We start from the raw sequence: 20,222 nt of genomic DNA on the forward strand, positions 1-20,222 counted from the left end.
ATTGCTGGCTTGACTTGACTTGGCATCGCATGGCCAGTTAAGTGACCGTGGCGACCAACTCTCTATAGGCCTGTCGGTTTGTAGCCAGGTCCATCAAGTGGTGTAGTGGTCGGATCTGGTCGACCTGCCGCACCCAGGTAAGTCGGGGGTTGTCGACGGGAACGGCGCCAGTCGTGTGGTGGAGGCCTGCCGGCAGCTAGCAGGGTCTGCTGTGCAGGGACTCCTTCTTGGAGCCGGGCAACGTGGCCAAGAAGCTGTAGTTTCCTCATCTGGATAGTAGCGCTCATGGGGGGGGGGGTTGCCGGCATGTCTATAAATTTGCACGTTGTTGATGAAGTCATGCCAGTGAATCCCAAGGACGGTGCGGAGACAGGTCCTGTGAAAGGCGTCACCCTCCCTGGCAAGGGCAGCTGTCAGTGTCCAGGTCTCACCGCAGTACATATAGGACTGGGAGAACGGTGGAGTCCAGGAGGTGGAGCTTGGTCGTGGTTTTAAACTTGGTGCTGTGCCAGATCGGAGACATCTTCCCAAATGCCCCTCCAGCGAGCTGCAGACGCCGTAGAACTTCTGCCTCAGCACAACAATTGAGCCAGGTACACGAACTCCTTGACCGCTTCAACATCCTGTGAGTGCCGATAGGAAGGGAGGTGGGTAGAGGCTGGGAAGAATCCGAGAGTGACTGGATCTTTGCTTTTGCCTAGTTCATGGTGAGGCAGAGTGGTGAAGCTTCCACGGAGAGCACGCCGAGGGCCTCAGCAATAGTATCTAAGAGCTCTGCAAAGATTACTACATCATCAGCATCAGCTGATATCAAGGTTTGGGAACCGCTCTAGAGACTTGCAGAGCCAGTAATCCACACCAACAGTGAACAGGTTCGGGGAGGCCACACCTGTTGTACACCGGAGGTGGTGAGAACGGTCTCTGATAGAGCTTCGCCTGCAGTGACTCTGCGCGAGGTATTGGAGTACAGTGCCTGGAGAAGCCTGATATACTTTGGAGGGACTCCAATTTCCCTACATCAGGAGCCAGAGAGCGTCTCGGCCAAGGGAATCGAACGCAGCCTTCAGATCTATGTAGGCTACTATAATGGGACGCTGGAATACCCACAGCTGCTCTGACAGGACTCGCAAGGCTAAGACACTATCGATAGTGGATGTACATGGGGTGAACCCTGCTTGCTGGGGGCGCCGCCTGGACTGAAGGAGAGGCCAGATTCGCTGGAGGATTACAGGGGTGCCTGCCTTTTAGGGAATGGAGAGGAGTGTAATTGGGAAATGGTTAGCCGAACTCCCAACGTCTCCTTTGTTCTTATAGAAGGATATTATAATTCCTTCCCTTCATTTAGGTGGGACAATCTCTAATTCCCAGATTCTACCACAGAGGTTGGTCAGCCTGGGTGCCACTTTGTCCAAAGAGGCCTTCAGCATACCAGCGGTGATTCCGTCTGTATGGAGCCCAACCAGAAGTCAGCTTCTTGGGCTTTCTTGACTTCGATTGTAGAGGATGGATCCAATGACACAGTCGCATGTGGGGAACCTGAGCTGGCGAAGTCTTGCAGGCTGAGGAATGGTGGAGGCGGAGTGTTCAGGGCAGCGGAGTAGTGCTCGCACCAGCGGGTTGGTTTCACGGACGCCTCTGTCAAGATGCAGCATCTGTCCCTAGCAGAGTATAGGTGTGGCGTCGTTGATGCGATGAGTAGAGTTCCTTTATGCACTTGTGGGCAGAACTCATGTTGCCATTCTCGGCAGAGCTGGTTGTCCCCTCAGGCCATTGTGAGCGATCTTCTCACAGCTTCCTACAACACTGTCTGGCAACATCTCGGTGTGCTTCTCTGTCGCCCCTCGATCTGATTTTACGGCAGTGTTCTACCTGGTCCGATGTAGCTTCAGTGATCCATGGTGGTTCTCTTTGCAACGTTTCCCAAGAGCAGTCGTTGCCGGTGAAATCAAGGTGGAGCCGAGTTGAGACCAATCCTCTTCCGTGGATGATGGCTCATCGAGAGCACCAAACCTGTTCTCTCTCAAATTCTTGTCTTCCTCTCAGTTGTTCCGATTTCAGCTCTTCAAGTTTCTGCTTTGCCTTTGCCTCTCGCAGCTGGATGGTCGAAGACGGCGCTCAAAGAACTCCGCCGTGATGTTTTTGACAATGCTCGGACCTCAGCAACCTCAGGGTTCATGGGGGTTGCCTGCCCTCCACGTTATGTACCCACTCACTAACTTGATGAACAAATCCCGATCATCATTAGCTTCTCGCTGTACCTCGGGCCAAGTTACCAACATAGCCGGTGCATGATCTCTTAAGTGCTGCAGTGTCTATTTCTTGGTATTCGTGTGCCTCTTCAGAAGTTATCTCTGTCGTGAATATTCTATGTAGGCCCAAAGTCCCGCAAAAGGAAAATAAAATTCCACCCTGGAACTCAATATCTGAAGTCACCAGTCAAACTTCTGCTTTATTCGCTGACTATCAACTGTACAATAACAGAACTTAGCAGCTTGAAGTTGAACACATATGTAGATTGATGGACGGATCTGATGATAGGTTCACTACAAACAAATGAGAAAATCATTACATGGATAAGTAAGCTTACAATACTTTACCCCCGTAAACGTGTGTATGTACACTGCATGTGGTTACGACGTGTAATTACAACAGGCCCCGTGGCAAACTGGAGTGGCGATACATATGAAAACTTCCCAGTTAACAACCCCACAAATATCCCTTTCACCTCAATGTATGAGAGCATGCAGACCAGTATAATGATAAAATAGGATTTTGTTCCTACTGACGCTTGTGAAATATTCAAGAAACTTAATTGGTCATCCCTTGAGACACGACGTAAATCCATGATGTTCAAGGTAATCAACAAGTTAGTCGCGGATGTTCGGTCTGATGGTATCGTCACTCTAAGTATCAGAATCTCCAGGGGTCATAAAAAAAAGAACAAAAAAAAAAAAAGGAAATTGCAAATCCGTACTCGCACCAAGGTTTGTGACAACACCTTCTTCCCCAGAACAGCTATAGGGATTGGAACAACTTGCCACAATCTGTGGTCAATGCAACATCTGTGTCAGCTTTCAAGGAGGCAGCCGGGCAATTGTTTTCTTTGATGGGTTAGTTTAAATTAGCGTCCGTCCCCAAACGCGAGGTGCAAACTTAATACAGTTGTCCCCTGGATACTATTATATTATGAGCGTTCAATGCGGCAAGCTTGCACACACAGGGCGTACATGTATGGCGCGCACTCAATACCCGTCCGCATTTTTTATTTTTATAATTTTTAATTTTTATTTATTTATTTATTTATTTTTTGACACAGAATATTCTGGAAACTAGACTTTTTTTCAAAGTGAAGTAAATTCCGACATATCAACTCGGAAAACTATCATAAAACCAGTCTCCCTTTGAAAAAAACATGTACACAGCGTATCCCCAAAGAATTGTGTTGGCCCTAAGCCTATTTAAAAAAAAAAAACACACACACAAAATACTCCAGATTATCGGAAAAGAAAGGAGACTGATTTACGCGCAAATTTTCACATAGATTTAAGTTTATTGATGACAAGTCCATTTCGAAAACAAATAAGATGGTATCTGTTGCTGACTTGGAATGAAGCGAAAGAAAAATGTGTAAATGTGTAAACGGCAGAGAAATGAGGCACTCTTCTGTAATAGGGCGTGTAACCAGTCTACTTTTTTGTTCCCTTAATATGTCGTACCGCCCTCTCGTGTCTGATACTTCTGCACGTGGGAGGACATACGTACGATCAACGAGTACGCGTTGCAACGTTCGCGTGCATGCTTTCGCTCACAATTTACAAGGACGCACACAGAGACACACACGATGGGCCGACCAGGTTTGAGAATTTTGTAAATTTTTCAATAGATATGAACATGACATGGACACTTATTTGGCAATTAAAGGACCGTATTATGTAGAATTGTTAAGCTTGAGATAGGGTGAGTAAACAGGGCCCTACATCATGTAGGACCTACATGTACTCCGTCATAAATGGGCCCTGTCCCGATTGATAGTGATTTCTTTCGATTACGTTTATCCGGGATGTCTGGGGATATTATCAGACATCTGCTGAATCTTATGAGCTGAAATTGCACTGGTATGTTCACTGTGTACGCTGCTAACTATCCCCTAGGTTGCTATTTTGCAGAAAACTCGCCTTTCTCTCGTTTGGAGGGAAAAATGTTGCCTTCACGTCAGTTGGCATTTTCCTCACTCCTGCCACTCCGAACAAATTTTGGCCCAACTTGCATAAAACTGATGGCTATGTCGTATCACATAACAGAGAGCAAGCCGCTTGACATGTTCAACGATTCACGGCAAGCAGTGTTTGACTGGACAGGGAATTAGCCAAGGGCATTGTGTATAGCTGTGACACAAAACGGAATCAGGTCAAGTCGTACCTGCAACAACTTTTACCCAGGTCAACTTGTACCCCCAAACTCCCGCCAAAGTCAACTCATACCCAGGTCATCTTGCACTCATGTCAACTCATACCCAGGACCACTCGTACTCCAAATGTGAGAATAGTGCTGCAGCCGAACCGCCAAACTGAACCGAAAATGGTCTAACATTGCACTTTCGAACCGGACCTAACCAAACTGGTCGGTCCGGATGTTCAGTTTTAATATGGCCATGACATTTGCAGCGCACGGAATGCACGCAAAAAAACATGATAAAAAAGCAAACACAATAAAAAATGGATAACGAGTTGTGCCGCACCGGTGCCGCTCCATGGTTCGGCACAAGTGCTATAAACTAACTGTACAGAACAGTACGTACATTTAGAGTTAACTTACGATGGCCCTGCATCACGCGATGGTTGTAAAAAGCATGTGGTGAGATTTCACCAATAATCAACTAAGAACAAGCAACATACGGCATTTCCAGTGCACAACAACAATTGTAAATACTTACTACATCCAATCGTGCTTGTGTATATTCAAGTTTAGCATTATGTTTGCCAGTTTCCAGTAGCCATGCCCTTACGTTCCATATTAGGCCAATGATGTCATAAATGGCCGTGCAAAAATTTTGATTGGATACTGATCAGAGTAGGACTCGTGCTCGATCAAAGGCAACTCCGGAAGGAAAACTGAATTTGCCAGGTGGGCTGTGCCAGTGCAGCGCTCCGGTACATGACTAGATTTGGTTCGCGCGGTGGCCCAACTTACGAGGATTTTTTTAAGTGAAGGAGAGGATTGTTTGACGTAATTAATCAATTAAAATTAATTAAAAAGTTGATTCTTTGCAAGCAAAGTAGCCATTGGTAGGATTATCCACTGTTTACAATAATACATGCACGGATAGAAATTGACTGGGGCACGACTTGACAGGGGTACAAGTTGTCCCAGGTACGAGACGACCCAGATTCACACAAAACTGCCGTAATTTTCCACAACTACTTGGATTGAGAGGGACTCTCGGTAAGATCTGGCAGATGTCTGATAATATACCCAGGCATCCCATATAAACTTGATTGAAATAAATCACTGTCAATCGGGACAGGGCCCAGTATTGGGACAGGGCCGTGTTCACGGGTCTGTTTTAGGTCTCAAGCTTCTAGGCCTGCACTCGTCCTATTCTTACGTGACTTGTTACTCAACCGTTGTCAACATGCGCCTTGTACTCTTGTTACCTCTATGCTGGTAGTGTTAGGCCGCCAAGTCGAAAAACTTTGAAAAATCTGGCGATAGTTTATGTTTCCGCCAAACCACCCTCACAGATGTTTCTGTTACACTTTCATTCTTACATTGTAATTCAATACACTGTTATAATGCACATGTGAGACAGTAACAATTTATCCCTGTAGCCTGTGATTGCCATTTATGTTACTTTGAATGCAGTCTTGTTGTTTTGTTTTTGATTGTAATTGTAATCTTGATGAATATAATAACTTACTCTCTCACATCACTTTGTAACAAGCCAATGGGAAGTACATTTCTATGTAAATTTTGCATGGACATTAACAAACTTGAATCTCTGAATCTATTCTAAGAAGTAAACAGCATTTTTTTGTAAAAGGCAGCCATGGGTGTTTTCTCCTGCTGAATCCAATTATGGTATTAAAAGGACACCCAGATCCCTAGGCATCCCTCTTGTCTCACACAGACTGTACGTTTGTAATTTGTTCTCTTCTTCTTTGCTTTGATTTCTTTGTGAAGGTTTTTCAGGATTTTCTCCAAGAGGCGGAGGCTTCAACAGCAGAGGGGGTGGAGGCAGAGGGGGCGGAGGCAGGGGCGGTTTCCGCGGGGGCGGGGGAGGAGAGAGAGGAGGCTTCCGAGGGGGTCGTGGCCGCGGCGGCGGACGGGGAGGCGCCAGAGGGGGTGAGTAGAGAACTCCTTGACAAACAAGTTTTCCCTTTGTCTGAAAGAGAATTTAATACAGGAGAGTCACAGGGCAGTGCGCCACCAAGAGGTTGCCATGGAAAAGTCCATTCTTGCAATGCATTGTGGGAATGGTGAATAAATTTTATTCACCAGCTGGAAGTGGGAAACTATTCCGAATATTTGTCAAGGAAGAACGAGTGGTTTTAATTAATCATTTCTTCTTCCTATTGCATGGAATGCGCCAATCTAGTAAAAACAAATTCCCAAGTTCTCTACTGACACACACTCAAATGCCAGTTGCAGCAAAGGAGCAATGCTTCTGACGACCGGAAACTTAAAAACATTTCTGTCCGTGGCAACCTCTTGGTGGAGCATCGCACTAAGAATTGTCCTGATTTATGTAAAATTAGTCCAAACAAAAAACCAATTTGAGAAGGTGAGAATTTTGTTGGTCTTTTTTTGGAGAAGCCGTTACATGTTTACAGTTTGGAAGAAAACTCCAGAAGATTCTGGGTAAAACCCACAGAATCAGGTAGGAATCTAAAAATCCAATCAAACCCGAGGTTAAAGGCGAAGATAGCCACAAAAACCTACCTGACTTCTCTTTAAAGTGAATAAATTGCATTGAGACTTGCATAACAATTTAGCATATGGTAATCGAATATTATTTTCTGAATTTGAATATTTGAATGGAAGATTCATGAAAAGAAAGGACATTTTTATTTTGTTTTAAAGGAGAAAACTTGCACTGTGGAGGCATGTTCCAAGCAAATTCAAATGAAAAGCCACAGAAATCTTACGACGACTCAAAAAGTAAATTATTCAGTAACCATAACAGTCCCAAATCGTCTGATTTCAGTATGATTTTACATTCATCCTAGGGGGTAGGTGTTAAGAAGTTTCAAAGAAATAGAAATTTTCAGCTGGGCAAGAAGTATTGTTTGTCTCTTAAATCTTGCTAAATCGTGGCTGGAGATACTCATGGTAGATGTGAGAAGGTTTTCTGGTAATCATAATGTACAATTGTGTGCGTCATTGCAACTGATTTTATTTATGGTTTGTTCATCAACAATCTGCCAGTCTGTACAACCGAATATTTGGATGTTCGATCAAATGGAGGGTTGAATATATGAATAATGAATTGTTCAAATTAACTCGGCCCTAACGTACGAAAAACAAATCAGTTAAATGTTTATCAAAACTAAAGCTAAAAACAAAAGAGCTATTTAATCAGTCAAAAACGTAATCATGAATTTGCCGAACATTATACATGGAAGTGATCGCCGCATTTTGACTTATTTTCTCCAGGGTTCACCCCAAGAGGTAGAGGCGGACCGAGAGGAGGAAGAGGTAAGTCAAAGGTTGTGAGGTCAAAGGCCACAACAGGAAAGATGACATTTGGCCGTCAGGAGTATTTCAGTATTTTTGTTTTTCAGTGTAACAGGAAGCACAACTATTATTTTGTACGTCAGTTCGTGGCGTGGCCGACGATATTATATATAAGATACTCAGAATGGAACTTGACTGTTTGAGGCATGGTGAACACAATTGGAGGGCACTTGTTTCTCCACTGGAAGTTTACTCACTTCAAATGGTACCCTCCTGTTGTGTCCGCCACCTGCCACTAAGGCTACATTTCTGGCATGGACTTTTCACCCCAGGTGGGCGAGGGGGCGGGATGAGAGGCGGCAAGAAGGTCTTTGTAGAGCCGCATCGGTTGGAGGGAGTCTTCATCGCCCGCGGCAAGGAGGACGCCCTGGTCACCAGGAACCTGGTGCCCGGGGAGACGGTGTACGGCGAGAAGAAGATCGCTGCTGAGGTATAATCAGACCTTCCAGCCTGTCGCAGTCCTTCCTGGGGTCAGGCAGTACCACGCTATAGATTCAAATGAGCCCTCACTTCATTTAAAAATCCTAGTCTATTATGTGGGGATGCCTGACCTCAGCAAGGGGTACCACAGGTTGGCAGGTATGCATAATGGTAGCCGTCGCTGCGACTGCCTGGAATGACATCACGTTTGTGCTCATACATATGCACATCGCCAATTAGCATAAAACAAATCAAGCACCAAAATGGAGTGGTGCACTTTTTAAAAAATGAAAGGCACTGTTGCATTGAGCAAGGCTGCAGACAGTCCACGAGAGTTGGTTCGCTGCTTTTTGACAAAAACGTGGAAAGGTCTTTTAATTTTTGTCTTCGTTGCATTCCAGGTCTGGAAGTGTCATTAAAATGGTCAAAATGCCACAGTTTTGGAGACCATCCCAAGCCTTTATGAGGACCAGTGCATTTTAAATCAAATCGGATATATCTGAAGAAAGTTACACTTTTGCTTTCTGTTTTCTCTTGGCTTTGCCTATGGAGAAGCAGAATGCTCCATGGATCAACGCTGGAGGCTAGTTGTCATTACACCACTCAATGCAGTTAACCCCTTGACGACGGGAATTTCTTCCTGAAAGCCCACTCCAAGAATTCCAGCCTCGTTTGGCCACGAAGGCCACCTGCCAAACCGCAAATTCTCGGTTTGTGGCCCAGCGTGCTCTCCACGCTTTGAATTACACGGTGAAAAGGCTGATTGTTCGGTGGCATGCAGCTCTACTCACCCTTCTTTTCAAAGTGGGGACTGTTGTGAAGCTGGTGATTATGATGCAAATTTGGTCTTTTCATTTCTGGGCTACGCACAAAGACCAATTACCATACACACAAGAGCCAGGGTCTGCCTTCTTTCACCGTGTTCGCTGGAGTGTGGGCCAAGAATAATAGCTGAAAAGCGGGCTGAGGATCTCAATTTTTACGGCGTGTCTAGGCGCCTCCTGGTGCGAAGGGGTTAATATGTTCCTAAGATATCCCAGAGCAACATTAGATACAGTGGAAAAATCAGGTTCGCAAATGTGTCGGAGTTGAGAGGCAATGTTTAAGGGAGTGGGCAGACAGCCTCTTTTAATTCTAACTGAAATCCCAGGGCCAGGTAAACTAATCATGATTTTGTAAAACACTTCCTGAAGATACTTGTCTGGAAAACAGAGAAACAATTTTTTGTCTTTCATGTCAATTTTAGGAAGGCGAAGTCAAGACAGAGTACCGAGCCTGGAACCCCTTCCGATCCAAGCTGGCAGCGGCCATCTTAGGGGGCATCGACAAGATCCACATGAAACCAGGGTCGAAGGTCCTGTACCTGGGGGCAGCCTCGGGCACCACGGTCTCACACGTCTCGGACATTGTTGGGCCCGTAAGTCCCTGCTGCTTCGTCTTTCCTGCAGATCTCGAGCCAGTCCCCCTCCTTGGCTTGCAGCATCAGGATTTCTCAGGATTCTTCTGGATCGCAGGATTTTTTTCGGTCCAAAGAAAATTGGGATTTTTAGTGGTATAATCAGCCACTGGTATAAACAGGAATATTTCAATGCAAGATTTGCCGTTAAAGATCAATGTAAATTACAACAGCAAAACTTGGAGGGAAAAGATAGCGGCCAGAACTATATCCTTGCCCTCTTCTCTGCCCTCAAAATATGCTCAATTTTATTTGGTTCTAAAAGAGGTCAGAAGTTGTCTGTTTGGACATGTGACATAATGGTAAGGGTTTGTAGTTTCCGATTCTAGGGTTGGGTGGTTCGAATCCAGCTGGTGTGCAAAGCCACGTTACCCATACATTCCTGTCTCTGACCAGGAGTTAAATGGGTCCTCGTTTCCGCTTGTCCGCAAGAATGAAACATTGAAAAAAAAAACTCTGGGCTGAGCCCCCGCCTTGGAAAATTCCTGGCTCCGCCGCTACTGTTAGATACTTCGTGATTTATGTATGGTGCGATGTTATTTTCATTATTACACTATAGTTAATTTGAATGCAGAGCGTCCAGGTGAAGTTCATTCTGAAAGCCCATTCTCTGTGACCAGTTGTCTCTGTTCAATCAAAGATCTTCGAAACCATTTTTCATCCCGATTGAGTACCTGCTCAATCACTGTTTGTTTTTTTTAAATGGAGGATTTCGATATTTATGTGCTTAACAAAGTTGCCACTTTTAAACTCCATTTCCCAGATTTTTTCATTACCAAACTCAGCACCCCTAACACATTTGAAACGCTCGAGTTTTGCATGATCCAAAGCTTGAAAATAGCAAGTCGGCAAGTTGACTTATCCTGCCCAAGGAGACACGTGTTATTGTCTGACCAATCAACTGTCAGTTTTTGTCATGGTTGCTCCGCCCACCCTTGCAGGAGGGCCTCGTCTACGCCGTGGAGTTCTCCCACCGTTCGGGGCGCGACCTCATCAACGTCGCCAAGAAGCGAACCAACATCATCCCCATCATCGAAGACGCCAGACACCCGCACAAATACCGAATGCTGGTCGGTGAGTACCTTTTGGAGAGTGAGTTTTTCACTCTTTCGTCTATAGAGAGCATATCTCATCTTAAATAGTGTTTAATTTTGGAATTCAAAGCGAATACATCACAACACGTGTACACCCGTGCTCAGTTCACCTTTGGCACTTTTTTCGTCTCGCACAGGGATGGTCGACTGCATATTTGCGGACGTGGCACAACCCGACCAGGCGCGCATCGTCGCCATCAACGCTCACAGCTTCCTGAAGAACGAAGGAAACTTTGTCATCTCAATCAAGGTAGATGAAGATTAGAGTGTAGGCAAACGGCACAGAGCAAGTTTGACTAAGGAAGTGGTTCAAGAATCCATGCTCTAATGGATTTTTCTCCGAGACACAAATTTTGTGCAACATTTTATCCCTCTTTAAATAAAAAGTATGAAAGTTTTGACATCACCTGTTGGTGACCTGCAGTTAAGTGTGCAGTGTTCACGTATTTAAAATTTTCCAGGCTTTGCTTGACAAAGGAGGGAGCTCTTGCTATGATGTCTTCAGAGCTCAGGGTGGTGACATGTGCGTCTCAATTGCTGGAACCAAAATGGTGGATTATATGTCTGTGCACTTGTAACGAGCAGCCATTGTGGTTCCAAAGTCTGAAGTTGGCATCACTCTCTAAAGACTGATCTAGTGACAAGAATCAGGAGCCATCACTGCAGTGTCCCCACACGCGTGAATAAAAGAGATGCACATAGAATGCTTCCTCATCAGCCAATTGGGGCGTGCTGCTAACCAAAATGACGTGTTTGTCAAGTTTAGGAATGCGCGCCCTGCGGGACACAGCAGTAATGGCATCAGGTAACTGGTCTATATACAGCTCTGGATGTCATTCCAGAAAGAGACCCAAATTTCGGCTCGCTGACAAGCACCGCTTACCGGCCTGTTGTCTTGAACTAAAAAAGCATAGAAAAGGACAGAAAAATGTGTGAAGCAGTCGATCGAAGGAAATCACCGAAATCTTGCAGGCTTCGTGCTCGGTGTGGCGAGTGTCCTTTTCAGCCTTGAATGTTGACCGTGTTTTACAGGCCAACTGCATCGACTCCACCGCCCAGCCGGAGGTGGTCTTCGCGGGCGAGGTTAAGAAGCTCCAAGCGGAGAAGCTGAAGCCGCAGGAGCAGCTGACGCTGGAGCCGTACGAGCGAGATCACGCCGTGGTGGTAGGCGTCTACAGGTCAGTATTTTATTGTCGTGATCCGAAAAGGCTTTGGTCTTCTGAGGGTGTAATACCAAAAGAGCCCGGTTACGTGAGACCATCTCACAGGTAGTGGAGGCTGGAGGATATCACCCCCCCTTGCAAGAATATGGCTGTTGCATGGCCAATTTTTTTAAAACTTGGCATGCATGTAAAGATATGCCTTATCAGGATAAATGTAAACTTTCAGCTCAATCCAGATGTATGATTTTTGTTGTTACTTTCGTTTGGAGTTCAAGGCTACACGCGTGCCAACTAAGCCTGTTTGATATGACGATATTTCATGGTATTTCGATGTGATGTTGATATCGGATATCGTATCGTTTGTTAAAACACACATCGGGATATCGTGCAAATCGATACGCCGAAAATTATCGCGATAAGCTCCAAACAATGTACTGTACATGTCACATAGGGAAGTCATCGCACCGCGTGTTGAGCCCTGTAGTACTGCATTTAGGCCACACACATGCTCCATTGAAAACCTCCAACCACAAAGTCACTGTTGGCCCCAAGCAGCTGCAAGGGTCTTACAAGTATTAGGGGGCAGAACCAAACCAACAGACTGTACGCACGTGTAATGTGTTGCACAGTAAACTCCAGCTACACGTAAGTCGGCTCTCTCACTCGGGACTTGAGATTGTCATACAGTGTCCTGCGTGCCGCACACATACACGGCCGTTTTCTAATGCTCAACTTTGTCTCCGTCTCGGGCTCCGTCTCCAAAACCAATTCCCGATTGTGGGCCTGACATGTTTCAATCAAAGTGAAGAACTGTAATGTTTGGCTCCTTTGCATCTTACTCGATGTTTTGCGCCTCTATCAAACTTGCTATTGCGCTTACAACTTCAAAGTCGGGTAGTAGAAAAAACAGTTGAAGCCTGAACGGAGACGAAATCGAGTGGCACTCGAGACTTTGTGATTTCGGTCGTGTTTATTTTATGAATGGAAAATGACGTCATCACGATAATATCGGATATCGCGATAAGAAAAGAACTGAATGTCAAACAGGCTTATCCGTGTGGATGGAGCGTGGCAGTGGAAAAGCTTACATTGTTGGCTGACCTATCTCAGAACAATGGGCGCTGCATGCGTGAGAACGAGATTCTGTACATTTTCACAGAATTGATATCCAAAGGATGGCAAAGATATACCAAAAATCTCAAAGCGCTGAAAAATTCATGAAAAATCCCACCGAGGTGATATCGGAAAAATTGCTGTGGATTCCACCCCCCCCCCCCCGAACTCTTTAAGAGTCCGGCGGTTGATTTCAATTCTGTGAAAAGTAGAAAATAGTTAGAGTTAACCCTTTGGACCAACATTTGCCCATGGTGTCTTTCAATCGGTTTTTTTTTGTTATTTTTATTTCCAGACCGCCTCCCAAGAAGAAGTGATCTTCCTCCCAGCAACTGCTGTCTCTCGTCATCAGGCCAGCTGTTTTAACCAGTACATTTTGTTTTTGTTTTTTTTTCCCCTGAATTTTTCCGTAACATCCCTTTCCTGTTTTTGTCCTTGTAAATCTCTTCATTTTTCATTGTAAAGATGTGATTGTTCCTTTTGGCCCTGCATGGAGCGCAGTTTTCGTAGTTATTCATGTAACGTTTCTGACTTCTAATAGCAAAATGAAAAGGCCTGCTTAGTCCATGTCCCAATGATGTGGCTGCATCTTGAACTTGTACACGCTTCTATGGGAAGTGGTTTCAGCCGTCACCATACACTCGTCCATATAAAAGCCGCAGCCAGGTAATTCAGACACTGCTGTGTTCCACCCTCAACATTTTTATTGAGCAGTTGAACACCGAGGATACCTGCATAGCACAAACCGGTTACCAACCAATATCCCGTATGATACGCACGCTTATTGACCAGCGCCTACCACATTTATGCGAAAGCTCAGAGTTTGTGCTAAAGGCCTCATTAAAATAATATTGAGCTTATCATCAGCACCACCATCTGAAAAAAATGAGGGCATCCATTCGTTTTTAGTTGAAATATCAGAAACTTTATTTAAACAAATTATCCAGCAAATTTCATGGCGATGTTGTTAGAAATGAGTGTTTCAAGTTGGAATTACTTTCTGCACGGTACCCCCCCCCCGATATTTCAGCCTAGCGATTTGAAATATTCCCAGGCCATTACTTGTCGGCAGAAGCAGGGTGCCACATACCTCACTATCATCCAATTGCCAATTTGGGGACTTCAAACTACATTGGAGGCAAATTAAAATACCTTGGGGCAAACAGAAATGCATGGCTCGTTGAACTTTAGAAAAGGTTCGGACGGGAAACCAAGATTTTGTTTTATTTGGCCCAGGCACGACTTTCTACTTCTTCTGTTTGATTCACCATTACTTAAGACCCGGCTCAAGTTTGGCTGGTAATTCACCTTGCACCTCAACAGAATTTGGATGTGAATGTCGCTGGTACTCTGTCTCACCAAGGAATGGCAACCATATTTTTTAAAAGACGTCAGTCTTGAGTGACAGTTTCCAGGAGAAAGAGTCACACTCACAGAAATTACATGTAATGCTTCGATGTGACTAGCGAGGAGATGAAGTTAACATTTCTTCAACAAGCTGGTGTAAAATTGTTCATTATTTGCAAAACTGACATTATTCTTGTGATAAGTAATAAACGATCACTGAGTTTTCAGAATTAAACCTATTTCTGCTCATTCATCTGTATAAACCATGAGATCTTGTTTTGCGTGTTTGGTTATAAAAGACAAAACAAAGGAGATAAAATAGCTTCACAGACCGCGACAGCAACAATGTAATCCCCCCAGTATGAACAAGACATTTGGGGTCATAAAAGAGTAGCGGCAGGGGAAGATCTTGGGTGTGGGGTTAGGGCAAACTGATCCCCCCCCCCCAAAGAGTAAAAATTTGTTTTACTGGAAAAGGAATCCTCGCCCCTCAAACGAGGTGAAAGCACTGTTTTTGAAATGCTGGCTCTTTGTGCCCCCTGCCCGGGGCACCCCCCCCTTGGGCATTGGTCTAAAGTCACACCACTAGCGGGGGAAGGGGGAAGTACCCCACAGGTCCTATAATATGGGGTTTAATGGATCAGCCTGTGAATTTGTTTGTTTGTTTGCTTTGGGTTGATGCCTGATGATCTCACAACTGACTCCCCCACTTTGAAAATCGTTCCGTCGCCGCAGTTCTTGAGATACGGGGTTTTGGGTTGGGTAGGGGGTATGGGGGCAGTATTTCAGCTCGCTCGTAGTTTTGCTCAAAGAATTAAATCAGAGAAAACTAGGAGACCGAGTTTAAAACCGGTTTTTTTTTTTCGTTTTTTTTTTGACGTGTTTTGGTGGTGTTTTGTTTTTCTCTCCCTCCAGATTTTCTTCCTTATAAAAACTGGAATTTTGTCCAAGATCAAGCGGTGGACGAATCTCTCGTCTCTTGCTGATACTTTAATGTCTAAAATGAAGGAAGTGTAACCCTAGCAGGATGACAGTATCTGTTCATTGCGACGCATCTTGTAATAAAAAAGGTCCAAACAGAATTACACATTTCAAAAATCGGGGGAAAAGCAAAAATGCAAAAAAAAAGAATATTTTGAAAATAAAATCAAATTAGATAATGGAAAAGGAAGCAGAAATAAGGAAACTTTTTTCAATTCAGTGTAGGACGACAAAAATCCCTCGAAAGACAAATGGAAAAATCAGTGCCCTTTGACACCTTTTAAAAAATGATTATTTTCAGTTTTTTATTCAATGCCCGCATTTTGCATAGATAGGCCTAGACATACCGGTATTTGTTACCGAGACAGAGCACTGGCGACGTGACCAGTTTAAAGTTTAAAAAAACAAAGCAAAATAAATAAATAAATAAATAAAAAAACACGGATTCCTCATAGATATAGTCACGTGATCACTGATTCGTGCAATTTGGCGCTAAGGCGGGTAGCTGGGACCAAAGGGAGCTGAAAGAGTTAATTAAACACTGCAACTCCGTGCTGCATTCTAGATTTTTAGCATGGCAGTTCCAATCAATTGGTAACAGCGCCACCTATTGTCGTGTTTTTAGTCACTGGCGATTCGCGATCAGCGCGTTGAAGTTAATTGATATCAGAGGCAAACTATACAAAATAAAAAACAAACGCCTACACATTCCTATCACATGTAATTACCGTCATGCCAAACCCCCCCACCCTTCCGCGCTCATCATACTTCCAACGCTGCCCTGCCATTGAAGTTCTAAAGAAATAAAAAATAATAGTAATAAAATTGCAATGGGGAGGGGGTAAAAAAAAATATAGGGTTTGTTCACGTTCACCACGCGTTTCTTCACCTATGGCCACAGTTTTCTGTCCGAAATACCATGGAAATACTGTCACCCACCACGTTGGTTAAAGTGAGTCATGTACCAGTTTCGAGAAAGTCACCACGTGTTTACAACGGTTGGTTGCGCAATGACTCAGCCGTTCACAAAAATGATAAAGCCGGTTACAATCATCCGAACAGCTAGTGTTGAAAACGTGCCTTACAGAACTTTAACCTAAATTAGTTTTTATTTCTGTTAAATGACTCGATAATTTCAACAATCATTTCTGTGCAGAAGCACCGTCTCCAACCATGCTCCGGCCACATCTTAAGTACAATTTTCGCGGCAAAACCGTGTTGTAGCATCCGGGAACGTTTACGCGACTTTTGTTTTCGTGAATGACATCATCTTCATCCGGGCCTTTTCAGTCCCCGTTGTCATAGTAAATAGGCGTGGTGTTAACGGAGATCAAACGCACCGACAAATGATTGGCGGTCGCCACGGCTACCGGCCTTGAGGTCGCGTCCGTGATGACGTTCGAATAAAGAACGACGCGGTAGACTTTCCGCCATTTTATTTTTTGGCGCCGAACTCAATCGAGAATCTGCATTGGAAAATAATCCCACACCGCCGATGCGACCTCTGTTGGTGAGGGGAAAAATTATCACAACGGCGGAATAACTTCATTCCTGGATTCTAGTGGAGTTTTCCTCAACTATTTAGGTACTTTTGATGGTGATCGGAGGAGAGATCAGAAGGGAGCCCGACCGTCAACAAACCCGTTAAATTTTCATTTTCGCGCGCCACTTTGCGAGTGGCTCATCAATGTGAGTGACCCCTGGACACAGGGTTTGAAGAACCCTGGGGGATTTCTGACCTCGGATCTGATTAGCACCGGTACCAAAATTGAATACTTAACTTTCCACCAGACAGGTAAGTGTATTTTTCTGACATTAATTCTCCGAAAGAAGCATATTTTGGGGTGATTTTCCTGGAGGGCGCTACCCCCAATTTCTGCGGTCGAGCCGGTCATGTCGGCACCTGACTACCTTCGTCGGTCATCACTTCCTTGTTTACCTTTTCAAACCTCGTGTTCAAAATCTTGACTAAAATCTAAGCAATGATACACACCACTGTTGACTCGAAAATACAGACTTCCCCCCTGTGTAATTGTTAACCATGGGCGACTTGATGGGAGAAATTATCAGTGGGGTAATTGGATGATGATGCATTGACTGACTCAGCCGGGCCGAGGCGTGAATCACGCAGTGACTGTTTCTGCCGTCTGTGACGGCATACGCCACTAACTCAAACTTAGCTAGTAAATGCCTTTCAGACATGTCAGTTTTCATTAAATTCATATCCATTCTTGTAAATGATGTTTCAGAAGTGGTTATGGTGTAGTTTTGATGGTAGTTAGTGCAGGTTTTGACAGTGTAAAACCGCGGAAAAACACTGGCTGAGTTTTTGCATGCTGCGTACACAGTCCGTGAACATGTACACACCGGCATCGTGATCTATGTCGCCGGCTCTCGATCTTCCCCCTAAAAACTTCCCTCTAAATTCCTCTTTTTCCCGCGATGAGTCGGCATTCGGTACTTGAGAAACATACTGGATAACTCAGCAACGGTTTGGCGTGTGACATTCTGGTGTAAAAGGGGCAATTGGACCGTTTGCCGGGGGAAATTGGGTCGACCTCGTGGCTGTGTTTTGGTTCGTCAGCTGATCGACGCGGCGTGTAATGGAGTGCGCAAGCCGCGTCTGCCATGTCTTGGTCGAGGCCTCATTTGCATAATGGCCTTCCGCGATTTTTTTTTCGCGCTGTCATCCTCTCGGCTCTGTGGCCTCAGTTCACGTCTGATAATCACGACACACTTTGATCATGGTGAAGGCAGGCACGTTCGGGAAATCGGGTCAACGGCTCCGATTTCAAGACGGACCGTTTTTGTTTAGCTTGTTTGGTTGCGTGATCGCGGTGATTAGACATTAATAGTTCACCTTGCAACTTATCATGACAATGGGGTTTTTTGTTGATGCGCAATAGAGGAAGTACATGGCTGCCGAGTAAAATGTTTTCGTGCGTGCCAAATTTGTCGAGAATCTTTTCTCAGGTTTCATCAAGTTCTAAAGTTTATACTGACTAAATCTAGGGCCGTTTTTGTGAATTTCCACTTCGGCTTGACTTGATGTTCCCTGTTACGGTTGGAAAATGTTCCAGCTGACTCAGTAGCACATCTAGGGGAATATTATAAATGCCTGTAACATGTACATCCTGAAAAGGCTGTTACAATATATGTTTGACCTCCCTCTGGAGTCTTGCAAATATAGGGACCACTGCACCATGATAGGTGAAAATATTTGGCATAGTTTCACGCTCTGTGTTGTTGTCAACCTCTGTTAGCTCTGAGGTCTATGCATTTCCCCCTTTGAAAGGAATGTTTTTTTCTAGTCCAGAAATATAATTCATTCTTGCTGCAGATCTGGATCGGGAAGAATCAGCAAGCATGCTTTGACATGAGCATTTATTTCGAATGTGACTCATGGTTCTCTTTCTTGTGCAAATTATTGTTAATATGCTTCGACTAGCGTTTAGCTGGCGACCCCAAAAGCAGTTGCATGTGATTGTAATGAATTACAGATAGGGCTGTGCTTGATATCGGAATATTCAATCCATTATCGACTATTCAAATGTTGTTTTCCAAATTCAAATATTCAAATTTAAAATTCATGAAAAGACTAGAGGATGTTGTTTTAATTTAAATGAGAAAAATTGCACTATGGAGGCTTGTTTCAAGCAGATTCAAATGAAAAGCGAAGGAAATCTTATGATTAAACTTTATAAGTAAATTGTTCATGAAAAAATTGAAAAGGAATAGCTATTTCTAACAGGACAAGAAGAATTGTTTGTCTTTTAAGTCTTGCCAGTCGTGGCTGGAGATACTCCTAGAAGTGAGAAGCTATTATATTGATCATAATGTACAATTGTGTGCGCCATTGCAACTGATTTCATATATGGTTTGTTCATCAACAATCTGCCGGTTGGTACGACCGAATATTCGGATATTCGATCAATATGAAGGTGAAACATTCGAAAACTGACCCAGCCCTAATAACAAGATTAACGCAAACTCCTGAACACATAGGCGAGATCTGCAATTTGCCTCGTGAATGGAAGTGCACATAAGCTGTACACCCATTCCATCCTCGTGTAGATTAACCTTTTGTCCTTTTTTCACAAAAACAACAGAAACACCAAAACTTGATGAACATGTGACAGTTTTTGGATGAACTTGTTTATTTAAGGAAGTTCATGTACCGGTATTTATAAAAGGTCACTGCACTTTATACACCCTGTCATACATTTTTGTGAGCCAGATTTTTGGTTTACTATTTGACCGTAATGCTCTTTAAAAGACAGCATGCAATACATGTAACTTTCTCAAGTAGATTTTTGTGAAAAATGAATTTTAATAGAACAGTCACCATGGTCACTGTCATTATTGTCCTATGCATGCATATACAGTACATGTTTGTGCATAGTGGATTATCCATCCAATCTATACGCTGTTCAGCGAGAATTGTCATAAGTTGGTAATCGCTTGTAAGATTAAGGAATGAGGGAGAACAGAAAGAGTTGGAATATACATGTACATGTAAGGTCAGAGGTCACTGCAATCTTTCTGAGGGTTTTCTTGCATAATGCACCTGGAAAACACAATTTGTGTGCAAAGTTTAGAGAATTTCATACTCTTCTTGTCTGAAAAAAAAGGGAACCCAAATGTTCCTGTACACAAAAATTAGAGAAGTTGATGAATAGAAATAACATTATTAAAATTTAAATACCATTTCAGGTTTTACGGAATTTATGGGTTGTGAATCCTTTCTGAAAGTGTTCCTCAATCAAAGTGGCTGCACTTTGCTCTTTGAATGCCTTCTTTAGAGGAAAATCTGTTTGTTGGTTTGACTTCATTTTTGTTTATTGGTGTTCTGCTTGAGTCAGTAGAGTAGTCTTGTTAGTTTGAGTCCACCCACCAACCTTCCCCCTCCCACAC

General features: G+C 44.0%; 2 protein-coding genes across 2 annotated transcripts in view; both read left to right on the forward strand.

The window, feature by feature from the left end:
- The first annotated feature begins 3,727 nt into the window (after positions 1-3,727).
- On the forward strand, positions 3,728-14,562 carry LOC110990205 (rRNA 2'-O-methyltransferase fibrillarin-like). The gene is made up of 9 exons (XM_022255077.2): positions 3,728-3,854; positions 6,181-6,342; positions 7,654-7,695; positions 8,007-8,164; positions 9,401-9,571; positions 10,552-10,684; positions 10,842-10,954; positions 11,737-11,882; positions 13,276-14,562. The coding sequence occupies exons 1-9, from the start codon at positions 3,842-3,844 to the stop codon at positions 13,295-13,297; spliced, it is 960 nt and encodes a 319-aa protein (XP_022110769.2). The 5' UTR covers positions 3,728-3,841; the 3' UTR covers positions 13,298-14,562.
- Positions 14,563-16,408: 1,846 nt separating this feature from the next.
- The window catches only part of LOC110990198 (dual specificity tyrosine-phosphorylation-regulated kinase 1B-like), a 60,513-nt gene continuing 56,699 nt past the window's right edge, over positions 16,409-20,222 (forward strand). Inside the window, exon 1 of the mRNA XM_022255066.2 lies at positions 16,409-17,103. The gene's annotated coding sequence lies outside the window, so the exon portion shown is untranslated. The remainder of the gene's footprint in view (positions 17,104-20,222) is intronic.

This window comes from Acanthaster planci, linkage group LG10 (assembly GCF_054643075.1).
Source record: "Acanthaster planci isolate LZ-2023a linkage group LG10, COTS_SCS, whole genome shotgun sequence".
NCBI classification, from domain to species: Eukaryota; Metazoa; Echinodermata; class Asteroidea; order Valvatida; family Acanthasteridae; genus Acanthaster; species Acanthaster planci.